The 24,650-nt window shown below is 36.0% G+C and overlaps 1 protein-coding gene and 1 long non-coding RNA gene across 5 annotated transcripts in view; one reads left to right on the top strand and one right to left on the bottom strand.

The window, feature by feature from the left end:
• Positions 1-1,814: 1,814 nt before the first annotated feature.
• Positions 1,815-17,172, bottom strand: NUDT12 (nudix hydrolase 12). 4 transcript variants are annotated; one of them, XM_032403893.1, is made up of 8 exons: positions 17,078-17,172; positions 15,268-15,356; positions 14,165-14,375; positions 13,023-13,609; positions 9,377-9,544; positions 7,381-7,494; positions 4,932-5,131; positions 1,815-3,964 (listed from the first exon to the last, which is right to left on the bottom strand). In XM_032403893.1, exons 3-8 carry the CDS (start codon positions 14,368-14,370, stop codon positions 3,854-3,856), a joined length of 1,386 nt encoding a protein of 461 aa, XP_032259784.1. In that variant the 5' UTR covers positions 14,371-14,375; positions 15,268-15,356; positions 17,078-17,172; the 3' UTR covers positions 1,815-3,853. The 4 variants fall into 4 exon arrangements, with proteins under 4 accessions (XP_032259784.1, XP_032259781.1, XP_032259782.1 ...); XM_032403890.1 differs by having other exon boundaries at positions 14,165-14,371; XM_032403891.1 differs by lacking the exon at positions 15,268-15,356.
• Positions 17,173-17,261: 89 nt separating this feature from the next.
• Positions 17,262-24,650, top strand: part of LOC116632194 — a 192,547-nt gene continuing 185,158 nt past the window's right edge. The window contains exon 1 of the long non-coding RNA XR_004299355.1: positions 17,262-17,338. This is a non-coding gene — a long non-coding RNA (uncharacterized LOC116632194). The remainder of the gene's footprint in view (positions 17,339-24,650) is intronic.

The raw sequence follows: 24,650 nt of genomic DNA, 5'->3' as shown, positions 1-24,650 counted from the left end.
GGTCTGGTATAGTTTCCATGAGCCAAGGACTGGAAAGCCAGGATATTTTTTTTGCTCCTTATGCTATATTTTGTCTGTCCCTTATCAGACTTCTAGTGAGAAAAAAGTTTCCATTAGCAGAAAGTCTTCTTTTTAAACTTAAAATCGGTTTTAAAATTTCACAGCTGCCCCCACTATTCTGTACAGCATCATTACAATGGGAATTGTGAAAAGGAGAAATATCCATTGTCCAATGCTGTGGCGTTGTGTGCTGAGCAATAAAAGAGAAACAGTATTCTTGAAGGTATAAAGAAAAGTTGAAAGTGCTATTTCCACCAATAAGTACAATTATATGTAGATATCCTTCAGTAAAAATAGAATGAGGAATTTGCCTGTTAACCCAATTAACATGTCCAAATGTTTGTTTTATAGTTGAAACAATGTCTCCCAAACAATAAAGTAACTCAGGCTTCTGATTACCCATTTTTCATATGCCATCTTTATTACTTGAATAACTTTCCTTTTGACCCTTCTACTTTGGGCAAATAAAACGAACCATTTGAAAACCTATTGTAGATGATAATAAACTGTGCTTGCTCTTACAGAAGCTGTTCTGAATTCCACCTGAGTGTCCTGGGAAGAAAAAGGACAAGGCGTAGAATAGGGGGAAAAATCATTTTCAGCATTGAGTTTATTTTCACAAAGAAACTCCTTTCCATTTCTCTTCTGAGTGGTAAAACGTTATGAAGATGCAGGCTCTGGCGACATTATCCCTCTCTCCTTGAAATACACCCTCTGTGTCTCTCATCTGTCCCTATGTCAAAGCTCCCTAGCATTTGAACCCCTTATTGAGCGCCCTCCACCTGCATTGAAGTCAAACTCTCTTGCCCTCTTTTTCAACCCATTTGCAAGGACTTCTGGTTTTGCCCCAAGACCTAGCTCTTTTACATTTATAGACAGATACTCTTAATTTTGCACTTTGGATTACTTTGTCCTAGGTATTTTTCTACTAGAGAAAACTGGACCTTTTAAGCACAGCACGTACATAAATTTCAACACCCATTACTCCTACCTTGCTTGAAAATATATATAGATATATATATATACACACACACACACACACATATATGTATGTATGTATGTATGTATGTATATATTCAGAAACTAATAGTTGGCTCTCATCTTTAATAAAATTTGTGTTGTGGAAATTTTATTCTAAATAATTAATGGATTTGTTTTATAGAACATGTACACCTACTATTTTGCTATATATACATTAGCAACACAGTTCTAGAACGAGCTGTCTACTGTTATATGAGATTTAATCAAGTTTATTTGGCTTATTAACAAACATACTCTCTCCTTCCACCTCATGGTCTCACCCTTTGTTTTTCCATTCTTTTGTCCTCATCCAAATCTCTAACATGATCTTTGAAAGAGTTACTTCATAATTTTTCCAACTAAAGGAAATATGTGTGCTTCTAATTCTTTTAGCCCTTCCATGAACAGTAAACAGTGAAAAATTCAAAATGCAAAGATCAGTATTTTGAAACAAGTAATAAAAATAGAAAGTAGACATATAACTTCAAATCTGATGATGAAAAATTGACTGTATATATATGTATGTATGTATATATGTAAGTTTGTATGTGTGTATATATATATATATGTATAGCTTAAAGATTTAAGTCTTCCAGATATTACTACTTTTAAAAGGGCTTTTGTATTTTTTGTTTACACATCATTATACAGGGGAGGATGACTGAAATTTGGCTTTTTTCATTTTTCAGAAACATTTATCAAAACATATTAAAAAATACATAACACACAAAACAGAAAATAGATTTTTAATATATTGTTACCTTCATTTCCATTAGAATACATTCATGGCACTTGAACCTCTAAAATTTCTTTGCTATTCCTTCTATTTACATGTAGCTATTCACCTCTCAGAGGTTAGCAATTTTAAGAATGATTATTAACAACAATAACTTACTTACTGATTTTCCTGAGAATAGGATTAAATATCCAAAACTAAATTTATAACTACATTTTGTTGATATTTTATATTTCACTTTGCTATCTGAAAATGGAAACCTGGAACTTTATGATGTAATCTTAGAATCTCTAAGTAAATTTGGAGTAAAACTGAACCTTAAGTCATCATACTTCATAATAATCAAGGCACATAATTTTCTATGTACTTATGTAGTTAAAATTTTATTATGTATCTAAATGTCCAATGTAAGTCAATTTTGTCTAAAGACCTGATACCAATAAGCTTTCACCAGTTACTAAGAAAATCACTGTTTATTAGTAAAATAAAGTTCTTTCTAAGAAAATTATCATATTTAAGTTAGATTTTAGTACCTAAAATTTTAATTAACAGTATTGGTAAATTAAATTTATTCTTCTTATCATCACTTATTTTAATTTATTCTACCTATATTTTTAGTAGTAGTTTCTACTTCCTATTAGAGGGAGAGTCCTGCACTAGGCTATATTGTTAAAATTAAGTTTTTAACTATAATTACAACTAATTGTATGAACAATGGTACGTTGTAATTGTGTAGCTTTCATCGATTAATTAATTGATTCAACTTTAATGGATTAATTAAATTCACCTCTCAGGATTTCTTTTTCCTTATCTATAAGAGAAGGTCACTAAACTACATATATTATCCTTAAGGTCTCTTCCAGTTCTAACATAAAATAATAAAGAGCCAAATTATATAAATTTATACATTTATAGACTTTTAAAACAATTTCATAACAGCCTTATAAAATATGACAGTTCTATATTGTAAAACTGTGAATTACTACAATTTACTTTTCTCTGAATCTTACTGATTCAGTTCTAAGATATACTTATTTTATAAAGACTTCTTAGGATGTGTTAAAATAAGGCCAAAATCAAAATACTGCATTTGAGTTTAATAAATATAATTAGTAATGATTACATAACTTTTTGCAAATGCAGATAAATTCCTTATCACAAAATGACATAAAGCCAGTGTTTTTACTGAATATGTAAATCTATCTGGGAAATATTTAACATCTGATCTTTGAGGAGAATTCCTTTCAAATACATTTAATTTCAGTGAAAAAGCAGAGTTTTGATTTTTCTTAAAAACAACTTTTGAGTGTAACAGATAATTATACATATTAATTGATTTTAGGTTTAAGGAGGAGGTCCCATACATAGTGGTATGCTCTCATTTAAACTCTCCTTTCATGAAGTCATGGTATTCTGATCATCAGCAGAGTTGTTAAAGTAGAAAATTCTTAACACTGATCAAAACAGACGAGTGGCAGGACTATAACAGCACCACTGCTAGAACAATGAAACCAGGAGAAAAAAGTGGAATACAATGCGAAGTGAGCAAAAATCAGCTACTGATGCCTGAAAGAACCTTTATGGTAATGAAAAGACTGGAAATGAAGCTTAAAATTAATTAAAATTATTTTGCCTGGTTTCTCAAGAATAGAACTTTAGTGATTGGTCTAATGCTTAAAAGAGGCAGTGGAATTTGGGTTTGTTTACATTGTTTTGTTTGTTTACATTTTTAGAATATACGTCTTTACAACATGATTTTTCTTATTAGAAATATGGTTTTGTGAGATAGAATTGTGGAGCACAACCAAAAAAGTATTTGGAGAGGTTGACTTGGATTTTAACAAAATCTGAGGCAGTCTTGTAATTTATAAAAACACAAGTTCTATGGTTAAGATGGAAAGTACATGTTGAAAATATTTCTGAAACCTAATATGATATTTTGTGTTGTGACATTCCAAAGAGCACTAAATATTTCTAATCTCACTTGAGGAATAAGTTATTAGAAATCAATTAATACTCAAAGTCTAGTTATTTGATTTAGAGATTGGGGTTCATTCCAATCCAGTGTTTGATTAACTGATGGGCAATAGCTCGGCTTGGTGGCACAAAGAATGCCTGCTGCTTCCCTTTGGTAAGAACATCCACAACCTAAAATACACCATAATAAAATGTATTAGGATTTTAACACTGTCATACTTAAATACTATTTCTATGCTTTAACAATTTAACTAAAATGTGTTGATTTTACAGCGAATAACAACAGTACAAAGTGACAACATCCATGTTCAACATGCAAAATTTAGTATAGTATTTTTAGTTGATTCAATGAGTTAGTGAATCAATTAAAAAAAATATTCCAGAAAGGCATATTCCCTTAATGAAAATAAGGACATGAAAAAGAAAAGTACACACTCCACACTTATTTTCAAAGTGACGTCAACTTTTGCAACAGGTTCCCTTTTATAAAATTCTAAAAAACAATTTCTACTTTTTGAATTTGAGCATAAAATAAAAAAATTTTGTTTAGGCAAAGTCAGAAAGGATTTCAGGTCTTCACTACTAATAGTGTATCCATTTGTTTTCTATACAAATACTTTGGGTTAAGCAAAACACAAACAGTAATTTATCTTTCATCATACTACTGAAGGATGACATTTTAAAAAGTTCTTGTGAGTGTATCTTTGCTATATAGTTTTGTTATTCTTGTCCTTAAGCACATTTTAAAATGAACAAGAACTTTTCAAAAATTTTAAGCATTTTTACTATTTTTTGAGAGCTACCTGTTTTAGTGCTGTAAACTAAAATACAAAATGTCTAAGAAAAATCTTCCTGTCTCTCATCTTTGAAATAATGTTTACCTATTTTAAGTCCATTGAAAAGTATCATTAATCTGAAGGAATGGCATTTGAAATTAGAAAATGGCACAGAATCATCAACTAGAAGAACCTCACAGAATGAGTTAACATAGGACACATCAATTACATTGTAATCCATGCATGATGGGTGGGCCATATGCATTCATTCAACTTGGAGAAAACATGTATCCTTGCTGCATGCCCAAACTGATACAGTCAGAGAACAATCAATAGAAGAAGGAAATTAAATTGAACTTTACCTGTTCTCTAGTGAACCAGCGGGCATCCTCTATTTCACTCTTGTCAACTTTAATTTCTGTAGACACTGCCACAGCTAAGCAACCAATCATTAAGGAAGAGGGCATTGGCCATGGCTGACAAGAGACATACTGAACATGGCCAACTTTGACTCCACTTTCCTCTTCTACTTCTCTCCGAACAGCATCTTCTATTGTCTCTCCTAATCAAATGGGGCAAAAGAACAAGCAGCTGATGAACATGCCTTGGACATTTTGTGCTCCGAATGGTTCAAACATATGGAAATCACTTTGGACAGAAACCCAATTCAAAGAATGAGAAAGCAGAAGCCTAAAACTAGATGGGAATTTAAAAAAAACATTATTTCTTAAAGTATATGACCACAGACATAATCAAAATGCCGGAAAATTTTCTTGAAGGTCCAAATTTTTCGATTAGAGTGTAAAAATGGTAACATCTACAACTATCCAGCACCTGCTATTAGCTAAACACTATGCAAACATTTTATATATTATCTCATTTATGTATTATCACTAAATAGTTACAAATTATTCCAAGATTTTTATAAATGGCTAGCCTTCTCCTTACTAAAATTTTGAAATCTTTTCTTATGTTGTCAAACAATTATTGCAGGTAACTTTTCTCAAAAAAAGTTAAAACTAAACACTAAAAGTTTAAAAACCACTTAAGATGAAACAGTATTTTTTCTTTCTAAATGATTTTTTTCTTCTAGATGACTACTGACTCAGGTATGATAAAATATAGTGCCTAGAAATGTACTTTTTATTTCTGATTTGTTGGAATTGAGAATCAGAATAAAGGCAATGGTTTGTAAATTTACCTGAAATTTTAGAAATATTTTATTATTTAAATACAGCTTTTTATTTCAAATAGATTGCTATATTTCCTATAGTAAAATTAACAACTTATGTTCACCAAAAAAATATAGTGGAAAAGTAAGTCATAGACTGGCGTTAAGATATTTGCAAGACCATAGCTAAAGAGTAGCATATAATACGTTCTACAAAACTCCTAAAATGAGAAAAAAGGATAAACAACCAAAACAAAATTAGGCAAAGAATATAAACATGTAAAATTCAGAGAAAATGAAAATCGGATGCCTAAAACACATGTGAAAAAGATGCTCCATCAGTAGGGAAATGAAAATGAAAACTACAATGACACTATTTCATAACTATTGGAATGGCAAATTATAAAGTATGAAAATCCTAACTTGGTGAAGATGTGGAACAATAAAACATTTCTTATGCTGTTAGAAATAGTGTAAATTGGTAGGGACACTTCAGGGAGCAACTTGGCAATGTCTACGAAAAGTTAGGATGCTCATATCCTACGAGCTAACAATTCTACTCTCAAGTATATACCCTTGATAACTCTTGCAAATGTGCACAAGGAGTAGTATAAGAATATTCTTTGCAGTGTTGTTTGCAAATGCAAAAACTGATATAAACTAATTGTCCAACAACAGAATGGATGAATTGAAGAGTATTTATAAATAAAATGGTACATAGAAGTTAAAAAAAATGGCCTAGAGTTATTAGAGACAGCATAGTGATTAAGAGCATGGACTCAGCCAAACTGCCCAGGTTTGTATCCCTGCCCTATCACTGATTAGCTGTTTGATCTTGGGCAAGTGAGTCAGCTCCTGTACCTTAGTGCCCTAGCTGTAAAACTGCTGTAATAGTACCTACTTTATAAGGCTGTATGAGGGTCATATGATAGAATATCTGGAAAGCCTTCAAAACAGAGTGTGGCACAAAGTATGTTTAGTACTACTATTATCAGTGCAGGTTAATACTGGAAGTTAAGATTAAACATGTATATTAATTATGACTTATTCCACAGATATTTATTGAACTCCTACTACATATAAGGCACTGCTCTAAGGGTGTGGGCTACAATGATGAGTGAAATAAAGTCCCACCCCTATGCAACTTACTTTCTGGTATGAGCAGATAATAAATGAGTAGATAGATAAATAGATACATACATACATACATCAGATAATAAATACAGAGATACATTCATACATACATACATGTCAGGTGGTAATGAGCACTATAGGGAAAAGTCAGGCAGGATGACAGAATTATGAATGCAGGGTATGATGCTAACTAATGTATTTGGGGCTATCTGGGAAGACCCCTGAAAAGGTGACACAGTTGGGTCTAGTAAAGAAGAAAGTGAGGTGTAAGTCATGCAGATACTTTGGTAATAGCAATACATGAAAGAGGAAATGCTGAATTTTTAAAACAGACAAAATTATTCTGCTAGTAAAAACAAATATTACATCACTTAAAATACACAGAAAATATTTAAAAATATCCCAGCTTCATAGCATGATAATTTGTCAAATGCTGTCTAAAATTTTTATTTGGAAATTATAAGTTAAAGGAAGATTATTATTAAAATTATTAAGAAAAGGCTTACCAGGTTCAATAAATCCAGCAAGGCAAGTAAACATGCCTGGGGGAAATCTTTTCTGCCTGCCTAAAAGACATTTGGTCCCATCTGGATGAATAACTTGCATGATTACTACTGGATCTGTTTTTAAAAAAATCAGATGAATGAATGATAGGAAAAAATAATTTAGACTCATTGTGTAAAGTCACTGTCAAATAATATAATAAAAAGGTTTATCTCCTATAACAACAAGACTCTTGTCTAATTATGAGATTGTTTCTTTCTGCCTGACGACAGAATATTTCAGGGAAATTGCATAGAATATTGTACATTAAAGGAAGACCAATTTTGTCTTCTTCTTAATAGCAACACTTATTATATACTTATGGTATGCTAGGCATATATTTTAATTATAAAAAAGTTAGAGTAGGTATTTTTTTAAAGATTTTATTTATTTGACGGAGTGCTTTAAAGAGAGAGAGCACAAGCAGGGGGAGCTGCAGGCAGAGGGAGAAGCAGGCTCCCTGCTGAGCAGAAGCTTAATGACTGGGCCACTCAGGCACCCCCAGAGTATTATATGGCATGAAGAAAATACAAATTTTACAATAGTAAATGTGAATTTTCCTCTCCCTTCCAACCCAATCCTGAACAAAAGTTTTTATTTTTTTATTTTTTATTTATTTATTTTTTTTTTTAAAGATTTTATTTATTTATTTGACAGAGAGAGACACAGCGAGAGAGGGAACACAAGCAGGGGGAGTGGGAGAAGGAGAAGCAGGCTTCCCGCGGAGCAGAGAGCCCGATGTGGGGCTCGATCCCAGGACGCTGGGATCATGACCTGAGCCGAAGGCAGACGCTTAACGACTGAGCCACCCAGGCGCCCCTAAAAGTTTTTATTTTTTAAATATTTTATTTATTTATTTAATTGACAGAGAGAGAGAGAGAGACAGAGAGAGAGGGAACACAAGCAGGGGGAGTGGGAGAGGGAGAAGCAGGCTTCGCACCGAGCAAGAAGCCCGATGCGGGGGGGCTCGATCCCAGGACACTGGGATCATGACCCGAGCCGAAGGCAGTCGCTCAACCAACGGAGCCACCCAGGCGCCCCCTGAACAAAAGTTTTTAAAAGCTAATGTGGCTCTATGACTAAGTTTAAGCCATTAAAAAGATAAAATTTAAATTAAATAAGTTTATTTCCCAGAAGTCATTAATGCAGTGAATTCTCCTTACTAGAGCATGACTGAAAACAGGAATCAAATGTAAAAGGCTCCTGAGCAGTGAAACCAGGTATCACAAAGCCATGCATTTTACTCTCAGGAGACTTCCTCAGGTATTGCTCAGTTTATCTATTATTTTTTCACAAGTTTTAAAGGACTAGGTTCTCAGATTTCCAAACCTATGGAAGACTCCAATGCAGCAATTAGAAGGAGAGAATGTATAGGCAGACAACAGCAGTGATGTAAAGCTAGCTCCAGGCTGTATTGCTTTGGTGATGCCTTGAACAGGCACTGAACTGTTGGGGTACTTTTTTTTTTTTTTGTCTCTGCACTAAGTGGACCCAGAATGGTAGACTTTTGAAATCATGTATTTTAACACATCAAATTCATATTGATTAACTCAGAGTTAAGAAATGGCTAATTAGGGATGCCTGGGTGGCTCAATCAGTTAAGCATCTGCCTTTGGCTCAGTTCATGATCCCAGGGTACTGGGATCGAGCCCCGCATCAGGCTCCCTGCTCAGCAGAGAGTCTGCTTCTCCCTCTGCCTGCAGCTCCCCCTGCTTGTGCTCTCTCTCTCTGACAAATAAATAAAACCTTAAAAAAAAAAAAGGCTAATTATGTACAATGTCCCTTACTTAAAAGTCATGAAACCATATACTACTTTAATACTTATAGTCTTAAGTTATATTAAATATGCTTTTAATAAAAAGGTAAACCTCTCAACAACTCAAAACCTTGTCTTCCCAGAATGTCTTATTCCCTAAGATTCCAGATGGCTGAGATTTCACTATAAAGGAAAAGGCTTACCAACTCTTGGATATGATGTATTGTGAACACCATGGAGGCTAGGACAGTCTTCTTTTAAGCATACTCTTTTGTAGCCACCTTCTTCAATTTTAGTCACACTTCCACAGGTTGGGCAGAACTTATATCGACTGTGCCAGGCAAGAACAGATCTTGCTTGAGCTACAACCCCTTTAAGAAAAGCATAAAAAGTTTTAATTCTGTGATAAACTGTAAACAAATTAATATCAAAGTAAAATGTTCGCAAGTCAAGGCATACACTATATTTTCTGAATAGCAACATAATCAAGAATTTTTGTATTCCTATTTTTATGATGTATATTTCTTTTGAAGTAAAATATTTAATCCAAAGATGACATGAAAATTTGATTTAACTTTAATTTGAACTAATCAAATATAACTCTCATATAAGATAGATGTCAGCACACCTATCTTATATACTATATTAGCTCAGGCTTTTACTACAGGTGATTTTTAAATTTTGGATACACAAGATTCTAGTGTATAGTGATTTTACAAATACTGACTTTACAATAGTGACGTTTATAAAAATACACTATGCAGCGGGGCGCCTGGGTGGCTCAGTTGGTTAAGTGACTGCCTTTGGCTCAGGTCATGATCCTGGGGTCCTGGGATTGAGTCCCACATCGGGCTTCCCTGCTCTGCAGGGAGCCTGCTTCTCTCCCTCTGCCTGCCACACTCCCGCTGCTTGTGCACTCTCTGTCAAATAAATAAAATCTTAAAAAAAAATACACTATGCAGCCACTTCCTGATTTAGACTTGGACTATAAAGAAAATATTAATAGGAAACTGCAGGAATTCTCCTTTCCTGGGTGCTTAAACCACTACTGCTCCATGTCACTGTGAAACATATCCTGTTTACAACTGGAAACTGCATAGAATATTAATAAAATACTATATTTATAACATTCATGGTTAACTTCGTTCATGAAAAAAATGCCTACTAGAATAAATCTTACAATATATATATACTTTGGCTATAGCCTTTACCCTGGTACTTTAAAAAAGAATATGGCCTGACCAGAAATGTTATAATTGAAACAATAAAACTAGAAATGTTACATATGCATTTGCCTGACAAACTTGTTCTCATTAAAATACATTATTTGGTTTAAGGATTTTTGAAAAAAAAAAAAAAAAAATAAAAAAAAAAAAAAAAAAAAATAAAAATAAGTTTTTCAGCAAAAAATTTTTTTTAAAAAAAAAAAATATTTTGTTTAAAAATTTTTAAAAAAAAAAAAAAAAAAGCAAAATAACCACAAAAAACAATAACAATGTTTTAAACTGGAAAAAACAAAATAAACCATATATAAAAACAAATTAATACTGAAATTCAACAAACCATAGGCAACATTAAATATTTCCCTGCTATGTTACCTTGTAATACATAATTTATGCTATCTACATTATTTCAATATTGTTTCAATAAGAAAGTTAATATTTATTGAGTACCAACTATGTGTGAAGCATCATGCAAATAGCTTTATATGTATCATTTATTTATTTATTTATGAAGAACAAAACAGGTATATTTCTATTGGACTACCTGATACAGATGGCAGTGTGGTATGGATGGATAGTATGAATGACAAATAATACAAATATATTTTATGTGAAATAAATAAAAATATTTACATAGCTCAGTGGGTTACCTCATCTTATTTAATGTTTAGAGCAATCCTATGATGTAGGTACTATTATTATCCTCTGTTTCTAGAGTAGGAAACTGAGGCACAAAGAGGTTAACTGTGGAAGTTTACACAGCAAGTGAATAAAAGGGCCTCAGTTTTCTTACTAGTAAAAAGAGAGAGAGATCCTTTTGATCTTAAAATTATAGCTACAAAGAAAATATATTTTCTTAAAAAGCGCAATGTTTTCTCCATAGATGTGGAGAATAAAACATACCAATCCAGACTCTGGGATGAGATAATCTAATCATTCTCTGGAAGGGCCCACCACACATCTGCTAAGGGAAGGTGGACATTGACAAGTGACCCCTTCCTTACCTCCCATTAACTTTCAGTCTACCAAAATTAGCTTATATTCCTTCTACTCCATTGATACCCCTCTTGTCAAATTCATCAACAGCTTCATATTACCAAAACGAAAGATCCTTAAAAAAAATCTTTGTCTATCTTACTCAAATTCTCAACAGCATTCAATATATGTAATGTAATGTAATGAAGGGGGGGAAATCAGAGGGGGAGATGAACCATGAGAGACTATGGACTCTGAGAAACAAACTGAGGGTTCTAGAGGGGAGGGGGGTTGGGGGATGGGTTAGCCTGGTGATGGGTATTAAAGGGGGCACGTATTGAATGGAGCACTGGGTGTTATACGCAAACAATGAATCATGGAACACTACATCAAAAACTAATGATGTAATGTATGGTGATTAACATAATAATAATAATAAAAAAAAAGAAATACCCTGCTCTCTTGATTTTCATGAGCATATTCTCCTGTTTTCCTCTTACCTTATGGCCACCTTTGATGGCTCCTCTTTTTCTACCTGACCTCAAAATTTAGGGGGATTCAGGTACGATTCTGATGCTTTCTTGCTTGCTTGCTCTTAACTCTCTCAGTTTCCTGAGATTTAAATATCACCTTCACGTTGATGACTCCCATATGGGTAACTCTAACTCACACCTCTCCTCTGTGTTCCAGATTCTAATATCCTTCTCTAAAACTGAACATGCCCAAAACTAAAATCTTGATTTATTTACTTCAAGTCTGTCCTGCTTCCCTTGCTCAAACTGTCACCCTATTTTATCAAGAAATAGTATCACTATCCACCAAATTACTAAAGTCTCAAACCTAGCAATCATTCTTGATCTTTTCTTTCATCATTATATACCCCACACCCAATCCATCAACAAGTGCTGATGATTTTCTAAAAATATACCTTGAACGTACCCTTTTCTCCATCTCTACCATTGTCACCTTAATTCAGGCTGTACTCCAGGTTACTATCATCTCTCCCTCACTTATAATAGTCTCAACCTACTGATCAAGCCCTGTCAGTTTTACCTCCAGAACATCTCAAACTCTCCCTTTTTCTCCATCAACCCAATCCACTGCAACCTTTTACCTTAGCTACTGTAATCTCAAATCCCCTCTTAACAAGACTTCTGATTTCATATTTAATTACCTAGAATTCATGATCTACAAAGCAGGCAGAGTGACGGTTTTTGTTTCTTTTTAAACCATAGGTTGGGTTACAACATTTAAATGGAATTTAGAATAAAACCACGGCATATAGGGCCTCACATGAACTAGCATACCCTGCAACAGAAAATAGTCAAGGTCTTTGACATCATGCTCAGTGTATAGCAGGTGCTCAATAATTACTCACTGAAGAATCAAATAAAACAAGCATGCATTAGGATTAATTCTGGGGAAACTAATTTTGGCTGATTAAAACTGCTGTAACTGCTCAGGAGAGTAGTCCCCTAGAATGAGAACTTTAGGAAAGGTCTAATGAAGACAGCCTAATTTCATTGCTTACTGAAAAAAGTGTGCCTCCTAGAAAATGAAGATATGATGTATAACTCCAATCCAGTTCCAAAAACCAGATTACCACCAACAGGTAATTATTACCAACAGGTAAACCATGTTCACTTCTTACCAGCTTCTTTTTCTTTCAATTGCAGAAGAGCAGGCATTGGAGGATGAAGAAAATAACAATTTTCATGTCTTTGCTTAAATTCTTCGGCAGCAACAGGATCTATACCTAGAGCAAACCAGGCAACCAACCCATCTTCTTCTCTTGGGACTTCTCCAGTATAATTGAAAGACTCTTTCTTCATTTCAAGTTCTACTCCAAGAAAAACCAAGGTGATCTTTTCACGCTGAGCCAAATAATTTTTTATATCTGTGTAGTTCAGCTGACAAAGCCTGACTTCTGGCTGTTGGAAACTTTCTTTATTGCCACCTAGAGTAACTAAGGGATTTAAATCTGAGAAAAGGATATAAACTGTGGCTGGATGGCTTTCTTTAGCTAGTAGCCAGTCAGAATTATTTCTTTTTTCACTTTTTCGGTCTAATAGTGTTCTGCTAAAATAATTTTCACATTCTTCCACTTCATTAGTTAGGAACCAAGGCTTCATCCCACCTTTAGCATTAGCTAGTAAGTTAGTTATATGCTTATAACCCCAAAATTTAGCAATATCCAGTGCAGTCTGCCTTGATTTATTGACAATGGATCTGTCACACCTATAGATGGAAAGAAAAATAAAATAGGAAATAAACATTTTCTTTAATATTTATTACAATAAAATATTTCCAGATGCACTTGATAGCCCCTCTAATGATTATTATGTAGATTTTTTTTAGTACATAATTTACTAATGGGAAGGTTAAAAGAAATAATCATAAATGATGAAAAGTTAGAGATAGTAGATATTTAACATTTCTGGAGAATTATAAAATAAAAAACAGTAAGTTTCATGTGTTATAAAAAGAAATTAAAATTTTACGAGGGGTTCTTGCTAGTTATAGTGGGTAGATCTACAGTTTCTATTTGGGAGAAAAAGATTAGACTAACTCATAAATTTGCTTTGCTATTAAGTATGAAGGATTTATCCCTCAATAAAAGAAGTTAACAGCTTTTAGTTAGATACTATGCTATGTTTTTATATAATGAAACTGGTCAATGAGTTATTTACAAACCCAATGATATAAATATGGCTACAAGAAAAATTTAAAAGGAAATATGTAACCCAGAAATTAAACCAGAGCCGTTCAAGTAGTAGTGCCTAAAATGTTTACCCTTTCTCAAGTAGAAATTGGACAACATCTGGGTGCCCATTCCTTGCAGCATACATTAAAGCAGTCCAGCCATTTTCAGAAGTTTCATTGAGAAGAGATGGAGAATGACTGAGGATTACTGTTAACCTGGCAATATCTCCTTCTGCAGCTGAAAGGTGAAGCTGGGAAATTATTTCTTGCTTTGGGCTTCTTTTTATAGAAGACATTCTTCCTTAAAAAGAGGAAAATAGAAAAAAAACCCCTCATTTTCAATTGCTCTTTGTTCAATGGTGGAACATTATCTGAATACAGATGTAATTAGGATAGTTATAGTTTTTAAAGCTATATACTCTTCAAAAGGTAATTAGTACTCAACTGTCATCACAGCATACCTTTAAAAATTGCCTTAAGCATAATTTAAATTTTAAATATAATTCACCATGGGATGTATAACATAATGTATAAAGAGCTTTGGTAATAAAGATGGGCGGGCATATCCTTGAGAATGGGTGTCAGGTAACAAACATTACAAAGAGGAGGTATCTGAAGTAGACCGGAGGGATTTCACTATAGATCAGGGAAATGAGGGGAGTTAAAGCAGAAGTCAGAGGTTTTTTAGCAGATGACTAGTATTCTCTTAGATTCTATGGTACCAGAGATAGGTGCCTGCCCTTAGGAAAATTATGATCCTTACAGCTGACTATTCAAAACTTGTGTTAAATCTGCGTTGGTGGTATAGTGGTGAGCATAGCTGCCTTCCAAAACTTGTGTTAAGTTTCACATGAAAGCAATTTATTGCTTTCCCATGCACAATTAATTCTACAATCCATCTGGGATTGATTTTTGTTCATAGTGTGAAGTAGGGGCAAGATACATTTTTATCCCAGTGGATAATCCATATGACTTGGCACCATTCTTGAAATTACCATTTGTCCCATTGCACTGCAGTTATCATCTTTGTCATAAATCAGATGACCATATATTTTGGATCTATTATTGAACACTGTTCATTTGGTCACTTTGTCAAAATTTGAATCCAAGAAGCTTTTTAAACCATTAACTTTGTCTGCTTTGTTACTCGCTTGTTTCAGTAAGGAAAAAAATATAGAAAATATGATTCATACCTCTTCATAAATGTTGTCTCAACGTGGATTGAAAGTGGTAGGGCACAAACTGATCTATTCTTTGTGGAAATGGTTCATGCTTAAGTTGTCTATGAGAACAAAGTATTTTTTTTAAGGTATGAATTTTTGTTTAGTGAAATGCTATTTAAGAATTGATTTGGGATTCTAACTAGGTTTCTATTATTCTAAGCAATAAGATATTTAGGCTATTTAGAAAGGTTATAATCCACACATTTTGACTGCTCTTATCTTTAGTATTCTCACACTGCAATTTGGCTGATCAATTATATAGTAGAGGGAGTATGAACAAAATTTAGGGAAAAATGGGCTGAAAAAATTGTTCACTTTTCCTGACTTTATCTTTCTGCTACTTATAAAAAGGTCAAATTTGACTATACACAAAAGGGGAGGCGGGTAGGGGGATGGGTGAAATAGGTGATGGGGATTTAACAGTATACTCAGGATGAGCACTCAATAGTGTATAGAATTGAATTACAATATTGTACACCTGAAACTAATATAACACTGTTCATTATACTGGGATTAAAATAAAAGGCTTAAAAAAACTACTCACAGGAATGGTGAAAATATGTTTATAATTTAAATTAGGGGGAGTGACTTCTATATTAGAAAACTATTTCTTTACTGTAGAATTTCCTTCACTGTTCTGTTCATATTGAGATTTCTAAATGCTTTACAAATATTATCAATTACAAAACTACAACTTTTCAGGACTTGATTTTGAATCATTGCTGTATACGGACTCATGTATAGTATCCCTTCCAAGCTGCCTTTCCCTTGAATTGATTTTCCACAAAATATCACACTGGTCCTTCAGGTAGGTTTACTTTAAGCAGTATTTTACTGTGTCATGTTCTGAGGTCATAGTCATTTCTTCACCCTCCCCACAGGCCACTCCACAGGACAAAGTGCAAAACTGTCCTCCAAAAATAAAGTACTACTCACTACCTCCAGTGCAATTCTTATGCATACAGTATTCTCAGGAGAAAGGCAGTGAAAAATGTGTACTTTCTCCCTTAGCTTTTTTTTTTTTTTTTTTTTTTTGGCAGCATAGCCATCTAGAAACAACCATTTCTCATTACAGAGAATCACACAAAATCTGCAATCCAGCTCTACTGCTGGATTTACTTTTTCATTTCTCATTGACAGGTTTTCCACAAGGTAAGGATCCGAAGGCAGGATGAGGTGATTCACTTAGCAAAATGCTGCCCCTGCTTTCCAAAAGGAACAGAGACCATTCTGAGAGGTCCTTTAACCAAACCACATCCACTTTTACCGATGTGTACTGGGGGCCCATGACTTGCTCAAGGTCACATGGTTCAAGAAACAGGGCAGAGTTCAAATACGGCTGTCAGTGAAGTCGCTGACCATTATTGAACGAATTCCATGTCCTTCGGGATTCGAGGTGGCCATTTAACAAGTCAAGCGCCACCTACGCAAGGTCTCTCCAAACATTTAAATGCCTTGAGAGTTTACTTTCTTGTCACTACTGTGAGACTCCTTCTTTTAAACGTGAATCTTAAACGCTGAAGTAGCCCTTCGTTTTCCCCACCTCAAGGAATGGGCTCTAAACGCCACTAGCAGCCCATGGGCTGCGCCCCCTACCCTCTCCCGGGAGCCAGGGCTACCAGCCCACAGCTCCCGCCCCTGCACCCTCACCGCATCCGGAGGCTGCGCCAAACAACCCAGCATGGCCAGGCCAACAGCGCTGAGATCAAAAACACTGAGAACTGGTCACCCAACCCAGGGAGGGCACGGGGCCGACTAACTAGTCGTTGCTGTTACTAACCCAAAGGTGACCAGAGTAGAGAAAATCAGGATATAGACGCAAGACCCGGAAACCCCACTCTCACTCTTCCCGGCGCCGGATTCAGCCTTCCTGACTTCCGGCGGAGGTTCGTTGTCTTCGAACGGTTCTATGGGAAATGTAGTTTAACTGTCATAAATTGTGCGCTATCCGTGAAGGGGCGGGGCTTGGGGGGCGGGGGGAGGTGAAGGCGTTCGGGAACCTTGGCGGGAGGTCCAGGATGTGAGGTCCAGCATCTTGGCGGTGAGTGAAAGGCTGGTTTTCCTTCCCGGTCATACCGAGACGTGTGAAGTGTGGTGAGGCCGCGGAAAACTGTTGGTCTGTGGAAGCGGTTTTTAAGTTTCCAGTATTTCACACCCAGTCCGCTAACCTCTGTTTTATGGTCCGATGCAGTGTTATGTTCAAAGCATCCTTTCACCTGCAGTATTGGCTGGGCCAACTACAGTGCGTGACTCTAAAACATTTGTGCACCTCTAAACCTAAACTCGTCATGTGCAAAATGGTACCATGTATTGATGCCTCCTTCATTTAATCGTCCTTTAAAAAGTATATATCAAGTGCCCACAACACCTCGTTGGGTTATGCGGTTAAAAGAGGATAATGTATTCAAAGCTCTTATAAAGTTTAGAACTTAGAGTTAGTACTCACAACACAATTATTATTCGTGCTGTTATTTCACTTCCTGTGCTTTCAAATTCCAAAATCTAAAGTTATGTGAGTCCGAGATTACAAAGCTAGGTGTTGGTAGTCTCCTAGACCAGGGCTTTTTTTCTTTACCAAACTGCCACCTTGGCAATCAGCAAGTTGAGTCAGCTAAGGCTGACCATTGCTTCCTGACTGAATTTGAGACTCTGGAAGCTTTTTCTTCTCACAGTGAAGTTATGTATACTTGCCGGCATTGTGCTTTCATTACTGCTTTTTTATTTTTAATTTATTTTAATTTTTTTAGGTTGTTTGTTTATTTATTTTTTAGTAATCTCTACTCCCAGTGTGGAGCTTGAACTCACTACCCCGAGATCAAGAGTTGCATGCTCTTCTGACTGAGCCTGCCAGGCACCCCATTATTACTGCTTTTTAAAACTTTGTCCTATGCTTCTTTCTGTGGGTAGTTATTTTAGTCTCTATTGATTTCAAGGATCAGACAGGAGATCAGAAGTACTAAGTTTTGGTAACTCACTTGAAATATGCCATCTTTGTATGCAAACATATATTAAATAGATTAGTATAAGGGACACTCATATATTAATCATCTAACATAAATAATTACAAATATATAGTCATCCCTGTCCTTTGGATTCTTGTGAAGTAAATACTGGACACCATATTATTTTACTGATAAATATTTAAGGGTAAGCTTTTCGGAATTATGAATATATATCTAAAATGTAAAATGTCTCTTAAAAAGAACATAACTATAATATCATTAGTACAATTAAAATTTTAATAATAATTCTGTAATATCATGGGAGACTCATTCAATGTCAAATATAATTGTCTCAAATTTTGTTTTATATATTTTACAGTTGATTTGCTTAAATCAGTCCTAAACAAAGTTTCCACATTACATTTGAAGTTTTTAGATCTATAGGTTCCCCTATAATTTTTTCTTGCAATTTATTTGTTTAACAATAATGATTATCTGCTCTGTAGAGTTTCCCATATTCTGAATTTTATAAATTGTATTCCTACAGTGTCTTTTTGCCTGTATTTCTTATAATCAGGCATTATGATGCCCCCAGCTTTGTTTTTCTTTTTCAACATTTCCTTGGCGATTCGGGGTCTTTCCTGATTCCATACAAATTTTAGGATTGTTTTTTCCAGCACTTTGAAAAATGTCATTGGAATTTTGATCGGAATGGCATTGAAGGTATAGATTGCTCTGGGTAGCATAGACCTTTTAATAATATTTATTCTTCCAATCCATGAGCATGGATGTTTTTCCATCTTTTTGTGTCTTCTTCAATTACTCTCATGAGCGTTCTGTAGTTCCTAGAGTATATATCCTTTACCTCTTTGGTTAGGTTTATTCCGAGGTATTTTATGGTTTTTGGTGCTATTGTAAATGGGATTGTTTCTCTAATTTACTCTTTCTACAGTTGCATTGTTAGTATATAAAAAAGCAACTGATTTCTGTGCATTGATTTTGTATCCTGCCACATTACTGAATTGCTGTATAAGTTCTAGTAATTTGGGGGTGGAGTCTTTTGGATTTTCCACATAAAGTATCATGTCATCTGTGAAGAGAGAGAGTTTGACTTCTTCTTTGCCAATTTGAATACCTTTTATTTCTTTTTGTTGTCTGATTGCTGTTGCTAGGACTTCTAGTACTATGTTGAACAATAGTGGCGAGAGTGGGCATCCTTGTCGTGTTCCTGATCTTAAGGGAAAGGCTCTCAGCTTTTCCCCATTGAGGATGATATTCACTCTAGGGTTTTTCATAGATGAATTTTATGAACTTGAGGAATGTTCCCTCTATCCCTATACTCTGAAGAGTTTTAATCAGGAAAGGATGCTGTATTTTGTCAAATGTTTTTTCTGCATCAATTGAGAGGACCATATGGTTCTCTCTCCTCTCATTAATGTGTTCTATCACATTGATTTGCGAATGTTGAACTACCCTTGCATCCTGGGGATTAATTCCACTTGGTTGTGGTGGATGATCCTTTTAATGTATTGTTGGATCCTATTAGCTAGGATTTTGTTGAGGATTTTGGAATCCATATTCATCAGGGATATCAATCTGGAATTCTCCTTTTTGATGGTGTTTTTACCTGGTTTGGGTATTAAGGTAATGCTGGCCTCATAGAATGAGTCTGGAAGCTTTCCTTCTGTTCCTATTTTTTGAAATAGCTTCAGGAGAACAGGTATTATTTCTTCTTTGAATGTTTGGTAGAATTCCCCAGGGAATCCATCAGGCCCTGGACTCTTGTTTTTTGGGAGGTTTTTGATCACTGCTTCAATCTCATTACTGGTTATTGGCCTATTCATGTTGTCAATTTCTTCCTGTTTCAGTCTCTGGAGTTTATAGGTTTCCAGGAAGGCATCCATTTCATCCAGGTTGCTCACTTTATTGGCATATAGTTGTTGATAACAATTTCTAATAATTGTTTCTATTTCCTTGGTGTTAGTCGTGATCTCTCCCCTTTCATTCATAATTTTATTATTTTGGGTCCTTTTTTTCTTTTGGATAAGTGTGGCCAGTGGTTTATCTATCTTATTAATTCTTTCAAAGAACCAGCTTCTAGTTTTGTTGATCTGATCTATTGTGTTTCTGGTTTCTAATTCATTGATCTCTGCTCTAATCTTAATTATTTCTCTTCTAATGTGCAGCTTAGGCATCATTTGTTGCTTTTCCTCTAGTTCTTTAAGGTGTAGAGTTAGTTGGTGAATTCGGGATTTTTCTATTTTTTTTGAGTGAGGTTGGATGGCTATGTATTTCCCCCTTAGATTCCCCTTGGCAGTATCCCATAGGTTTTGGACTGATGTATTTTCATTCTCATTGGTTTCCATGAATTGTTTAAGTTCTTCTTTGATTTCCTGGTTGAACCAAACATTCTTGAATTTGTTTTGTCTTTAGCTTCCAAGTGTTTGAATTTCTTCCAAATTTTTTTTTGTGATTGAGTTCCAGTTTTAAAGCATTATGGTCTGAGAATATGCAGGGAATAATCTCAATCTTTTGGTATCAGTTGACACCTGATTTGTGACCCAGTATGTAGTCTATTCTGGAGAAAGTTCCATGTGCGCTCGAGAAGAATGAGTATTCTGTTGTCTTAGGGTGGAGTGTTCTGTATATATCTATGAGGTCCATCTGGTCCAGTGTGTCATTCAAAGCTCTTGTTTCTTTGTTGATTTCCTGCTTGGATGATATGTCTCTTGCTGAGAGTGGAGTATTGAGGTCTCCTACAATTAACGTATTGTTATCAATATGACTCTTTATTTTGGTTAACAGTTGGCTTATGTAGATGGCTGCTCCCATGTTGGGGGCATAGATATTTACAATTGCTAGATCTTCTTGTTGGATAGACCCTTTAAGAATGATATAGTATCCTTCTGTGTCTCTAACTACAGTCTTTAGTTTAAAATCTAATTTGTCTGATTAATAAGAATTGCTACCCCAGCTTTCTTTTGAGGTGTTTCTGTATGGAAGATGGATCTCCATCCGTTCACTTTCAGTCTGGATGTATCTTTAGGTTCAAAATGAGTCTTTTGTAGATAGCATATGGATGGGTCCTATCTTTTTATCCCATCTGCAACCCTGTGCCGTTTTATGGGAGCATTTAGGCCGTTCACGTTGAGAGTGATTATTGAAAGATATGAATTTATTGTCAACATGTTGCCTGTGAAGACCTTGTTTTTATAGATTGTTCCCGTAAATTTCTGTTGTATATCACTCTTGGGGTCTTTCTCATTTTATAGAACCCCCCTTAATATTTCTTGCAGGGCCGGCTTGGTGGTAACATATTCTTTCAGTTTTTCCCGGTCTTGGAAGCTCTGCATCTCTCCATCCATTGTAAAGGACAGCTTTGCCGGATAAAATATTCTTGGCTGCATGTTCTTCTCGTTAATACCCTGAATATGTCTTGCCAGCCCTTTCTGGCTGGCCAGGTCTCTGTGGATAGGTCTGACGTTATTCTGATGTTCCTGCCTCTGTACGTAAGGAATCTCTTCCCCCTAACTGCCCTTAAGATGGTTTCCTTGGTTCTAAGATTTGCAAGTTTTACTATTACATGCCGGGGTGTTGGCCTGTTTTCCTTGATCTTGGGAGGGGTCCTCTCTGTCTCTAGGACACAAATGTTTGTTTCAGTCCCCAGATTAGGGAAGTTCTCAGCTATGATTTGCTCAAATATATCTTCTAGTCCTCTCTCTCTCTCCACCCCCCAGGGATCCCAATAATTCTGACATTGGAACGTTTCATTGTGTCACTTATTTATCTGATTCTATTTTCATGGATTCTGAGTTGTTTTTCCCTGGCCTCCTTTTTTCCCTTCTTGTTTATCAATTGGTCTTCTAGATCACTAATTCATTCTTCTGCCTCGCTTACCCTAGCTGTTAGATTATCTAGATTAAATTGGATCTCATTGATAGCATTTTTAAGTTCTGCCAATTCAGCTTTCATTTCTGCCCTTAGAGACTCTATGTTGCCATTAATCGATTTCTCCACTCTAGCTATTGTCTTCACAACTGCTACCCTGAATTCCATCTCTGACATCTTGGTTATATCTGAATCCATTTGTAAATCTGTGGCATAAATCATAATCTCTGAATCTTTCCTATTTTGGGGGTTCCCTCCTCGTAGTCATTCTGTTGAGGGGTGGTTGAGGGAATGTATAGAGTCCAAATTATTGACCACAATGCAACCAAGATGCACCTGTTTTATAGGGATCTTAGGGTTGCTGACCTCTTTTTTTCCCAGCCTGTCTTCTGGGGGAGGGGCCTGCCAGGCTGTTACTCAGGCAACGCTGTTTGGGGAGAGTTGCCCTGCCCCCTGTGGCAGGGGATGGACTCAGTGAAAACCGGTTTTTTGGCGCTTTTGTTCTCTGGCGGCTTTCCCTGGCAGCTTTCCGCATCTCTTCCAAGAGTCAGAGCAGAAGAGATCATTTCCAACCCTCTATCTCAGAGCAGAGAGCACAGTCTCTTCTTCAGTGAGCTCTCCAGGCCACACTATCTCTGTTTCTGTCTGTGCTGCTATAAACTGCAGCGTCCTGGGTTGTGCGCCCCTCAGCAGTGCTCGAAGTCTTTGCCTCCAGGTCTGGGCACATCTCTGCCCTTTGTGCTTCTAAAACCGCCAGCTGCCCCCAGTTCACACACGTGGCCCTGCTGCTACAGGTCCGTCAGGGGGCTGCCCTAAAGTCCTTTCCCGCCGCTACCGGTCTGTGAGTCTGTGCCCTGTCCACAGCATGGGAGGCTATCACTCACCAGCAGTGTAGGATCCCCATGGCTCCCTCCCCTTCTGTTTATCTTCAGATATCTGCCCGCAGAATCACGGCTCCCTGCTTCATACCTCGAAACCAAATGCCTGTGATACTCTGTTTGTAGAGATCCAGATCTATCTTCTTACATCTCAGGCTGATTTCCTGGGTGTTCAGAGTGGTGTGGTAGATATCCAGTGCAATTCTGGGGTCAGTTGGAATAGGGTCCCCTACTCCTCCGCCATCTTTTCCCTCCCTCCTTATATATTTTTTAAAGATTTTATTTATTTATTTGACACAAAAAGAGAGAAAGCACGCACAAGCAGGGGGAGTGGCAGGCAGAGGGAGAGGGAAAAGCAGGCTCTCCACTGAGCAGGGAGCCCACCGACATGATGCTTGATCCGACCCTGGGATCATGACCTGAGCTGAAGGCAGACACTTAACTGACTGAGCTACAGAGAAGCCCCTCAAATTTTTATATTAATACTTTATGTATTTTTGCCTTATTCTTTAATAGATTATATTTTTTTAATTGAAGAGTGATTTTTAAAAAATCGAATATGATAATAGCTGCTTTTCTTTCACATGTAAGGCACTTAATAAAGTTGGTGGTTGATAGTGATGAGGTGTGATGGGAACCATGCTTTAACTCGACAATATAGTGGTGAATTCCTTAAAAGTGAGAATATCTTTAATTTTACATAAGGTCCTTGATAAAAGATAATGTCATATGTAACTATAGTTAGGGGTGTTTCTATTTTACATACATCATACAAATATTCTACATTCTTGAATATACCAAGTTTGCTTTGGACTTCGGACAAGCTTTTCCCTCCTTTAAAAATATTCTTCTCTTAGATCTTCTTTTTTTTTTTTTTTTATTTATTTATTTTTGAGAGAGTGAGAGTGCAGGGGGAGGGGCAGAGGGGGAGAGAGAGAAAGAGTCTTTAGCAGATTCCACACTGAGCATGGAGCCCCATGCAGGTCTTGATCTCAGGACACTGAGATCATGACCTGAGCTGAAACCAAGAGTTGAATGCTTAACCAACTGCACTACCCAGGCGCCCCTCCCTTAGATTTTCTAATTACTGACTCCTTATCACCTTGCCCTCCAGATCTTTATTACGCTGTCATGGCGATATGGGTATGGCACGTTAAGACCACCAAGTCACAGGGAGATAGGACTGGCACTCACCCTTGAGAGGGAGCTGCTATGGATGGCTGCCAGACTTGAAACAGACTTTGTATGAGTGAGAAATAAAACTTTTTGGTGTAAGCCAAAGAGATTTCAGGGTTAAGTCGCTACCTCACCATAACGTAGTCTGTTCTAAGTAATATAGAAAACAGGGAGGAGGTAATCTCTGAACTGAGATTTGAAAGATCAAAAACAATTGAAGGACAAAATCAGTTATCAGGGACTCTTCCTTTCCTTCTTGCCAGGATGGAGCCTGGTCCCTTAAAAAAGTAGGAGCAAACTTAGAAATAGAAGTAGGTTAGTACTCCAGATTCTAAGGAGATAGTAGAGTTTACTAAGTATCAGATATGTCAGGAAAACGCACCATAAAATTCTGATATTCAAGGGCCCTGGTAGGCAGAGTGCAGACAGCGCTTTGTCAGAAGTCCCCAACTTGTCTGATTTAAGGCCT

The sequence above is a fragment of the Phoca vitulina genome, unplaced genomic scaffold (assembly GCF_004348235.1).
Source record: "Phoca vitulina isolate PV1807 unplaced genomic scaffold, GSC_HSeal_1.0 scaffold6, whole genome shotgun sequence".
In the NCBI taxonomy this organism is placed as follows: domain Eukaryota; kingdom Metazoa; phylum Chordata; class Mammalia; order Carnivora; family Phocidae; genus Phoca; species Phoca vitulina.
This window is presented reverse-complemented; position numbering and strand designations above follow the sequence as displayed.

What these genes read in the sequence shown, in the direction of transcription:
- NUDT12 (XM_032403890.1), bottom strand. An exon ending in CAATTTCTACTTGAGAAAGG is followed by an intron (nt 13,610 to 14,164) that starts GTAAACATTTTA and finishes TTCCATCTATAG; the next exon opens with GTGTGACAGATCCATTGTCA. An exon ending in TACATCATATCCAAGAGTTG is followed by an intron (nt 7,495 to 9,376) that starts GTAAGCCTTTTC and finishes TTTTAAAAACAG; the next exon opens with ATCCAGTAGTAATCATGCAA.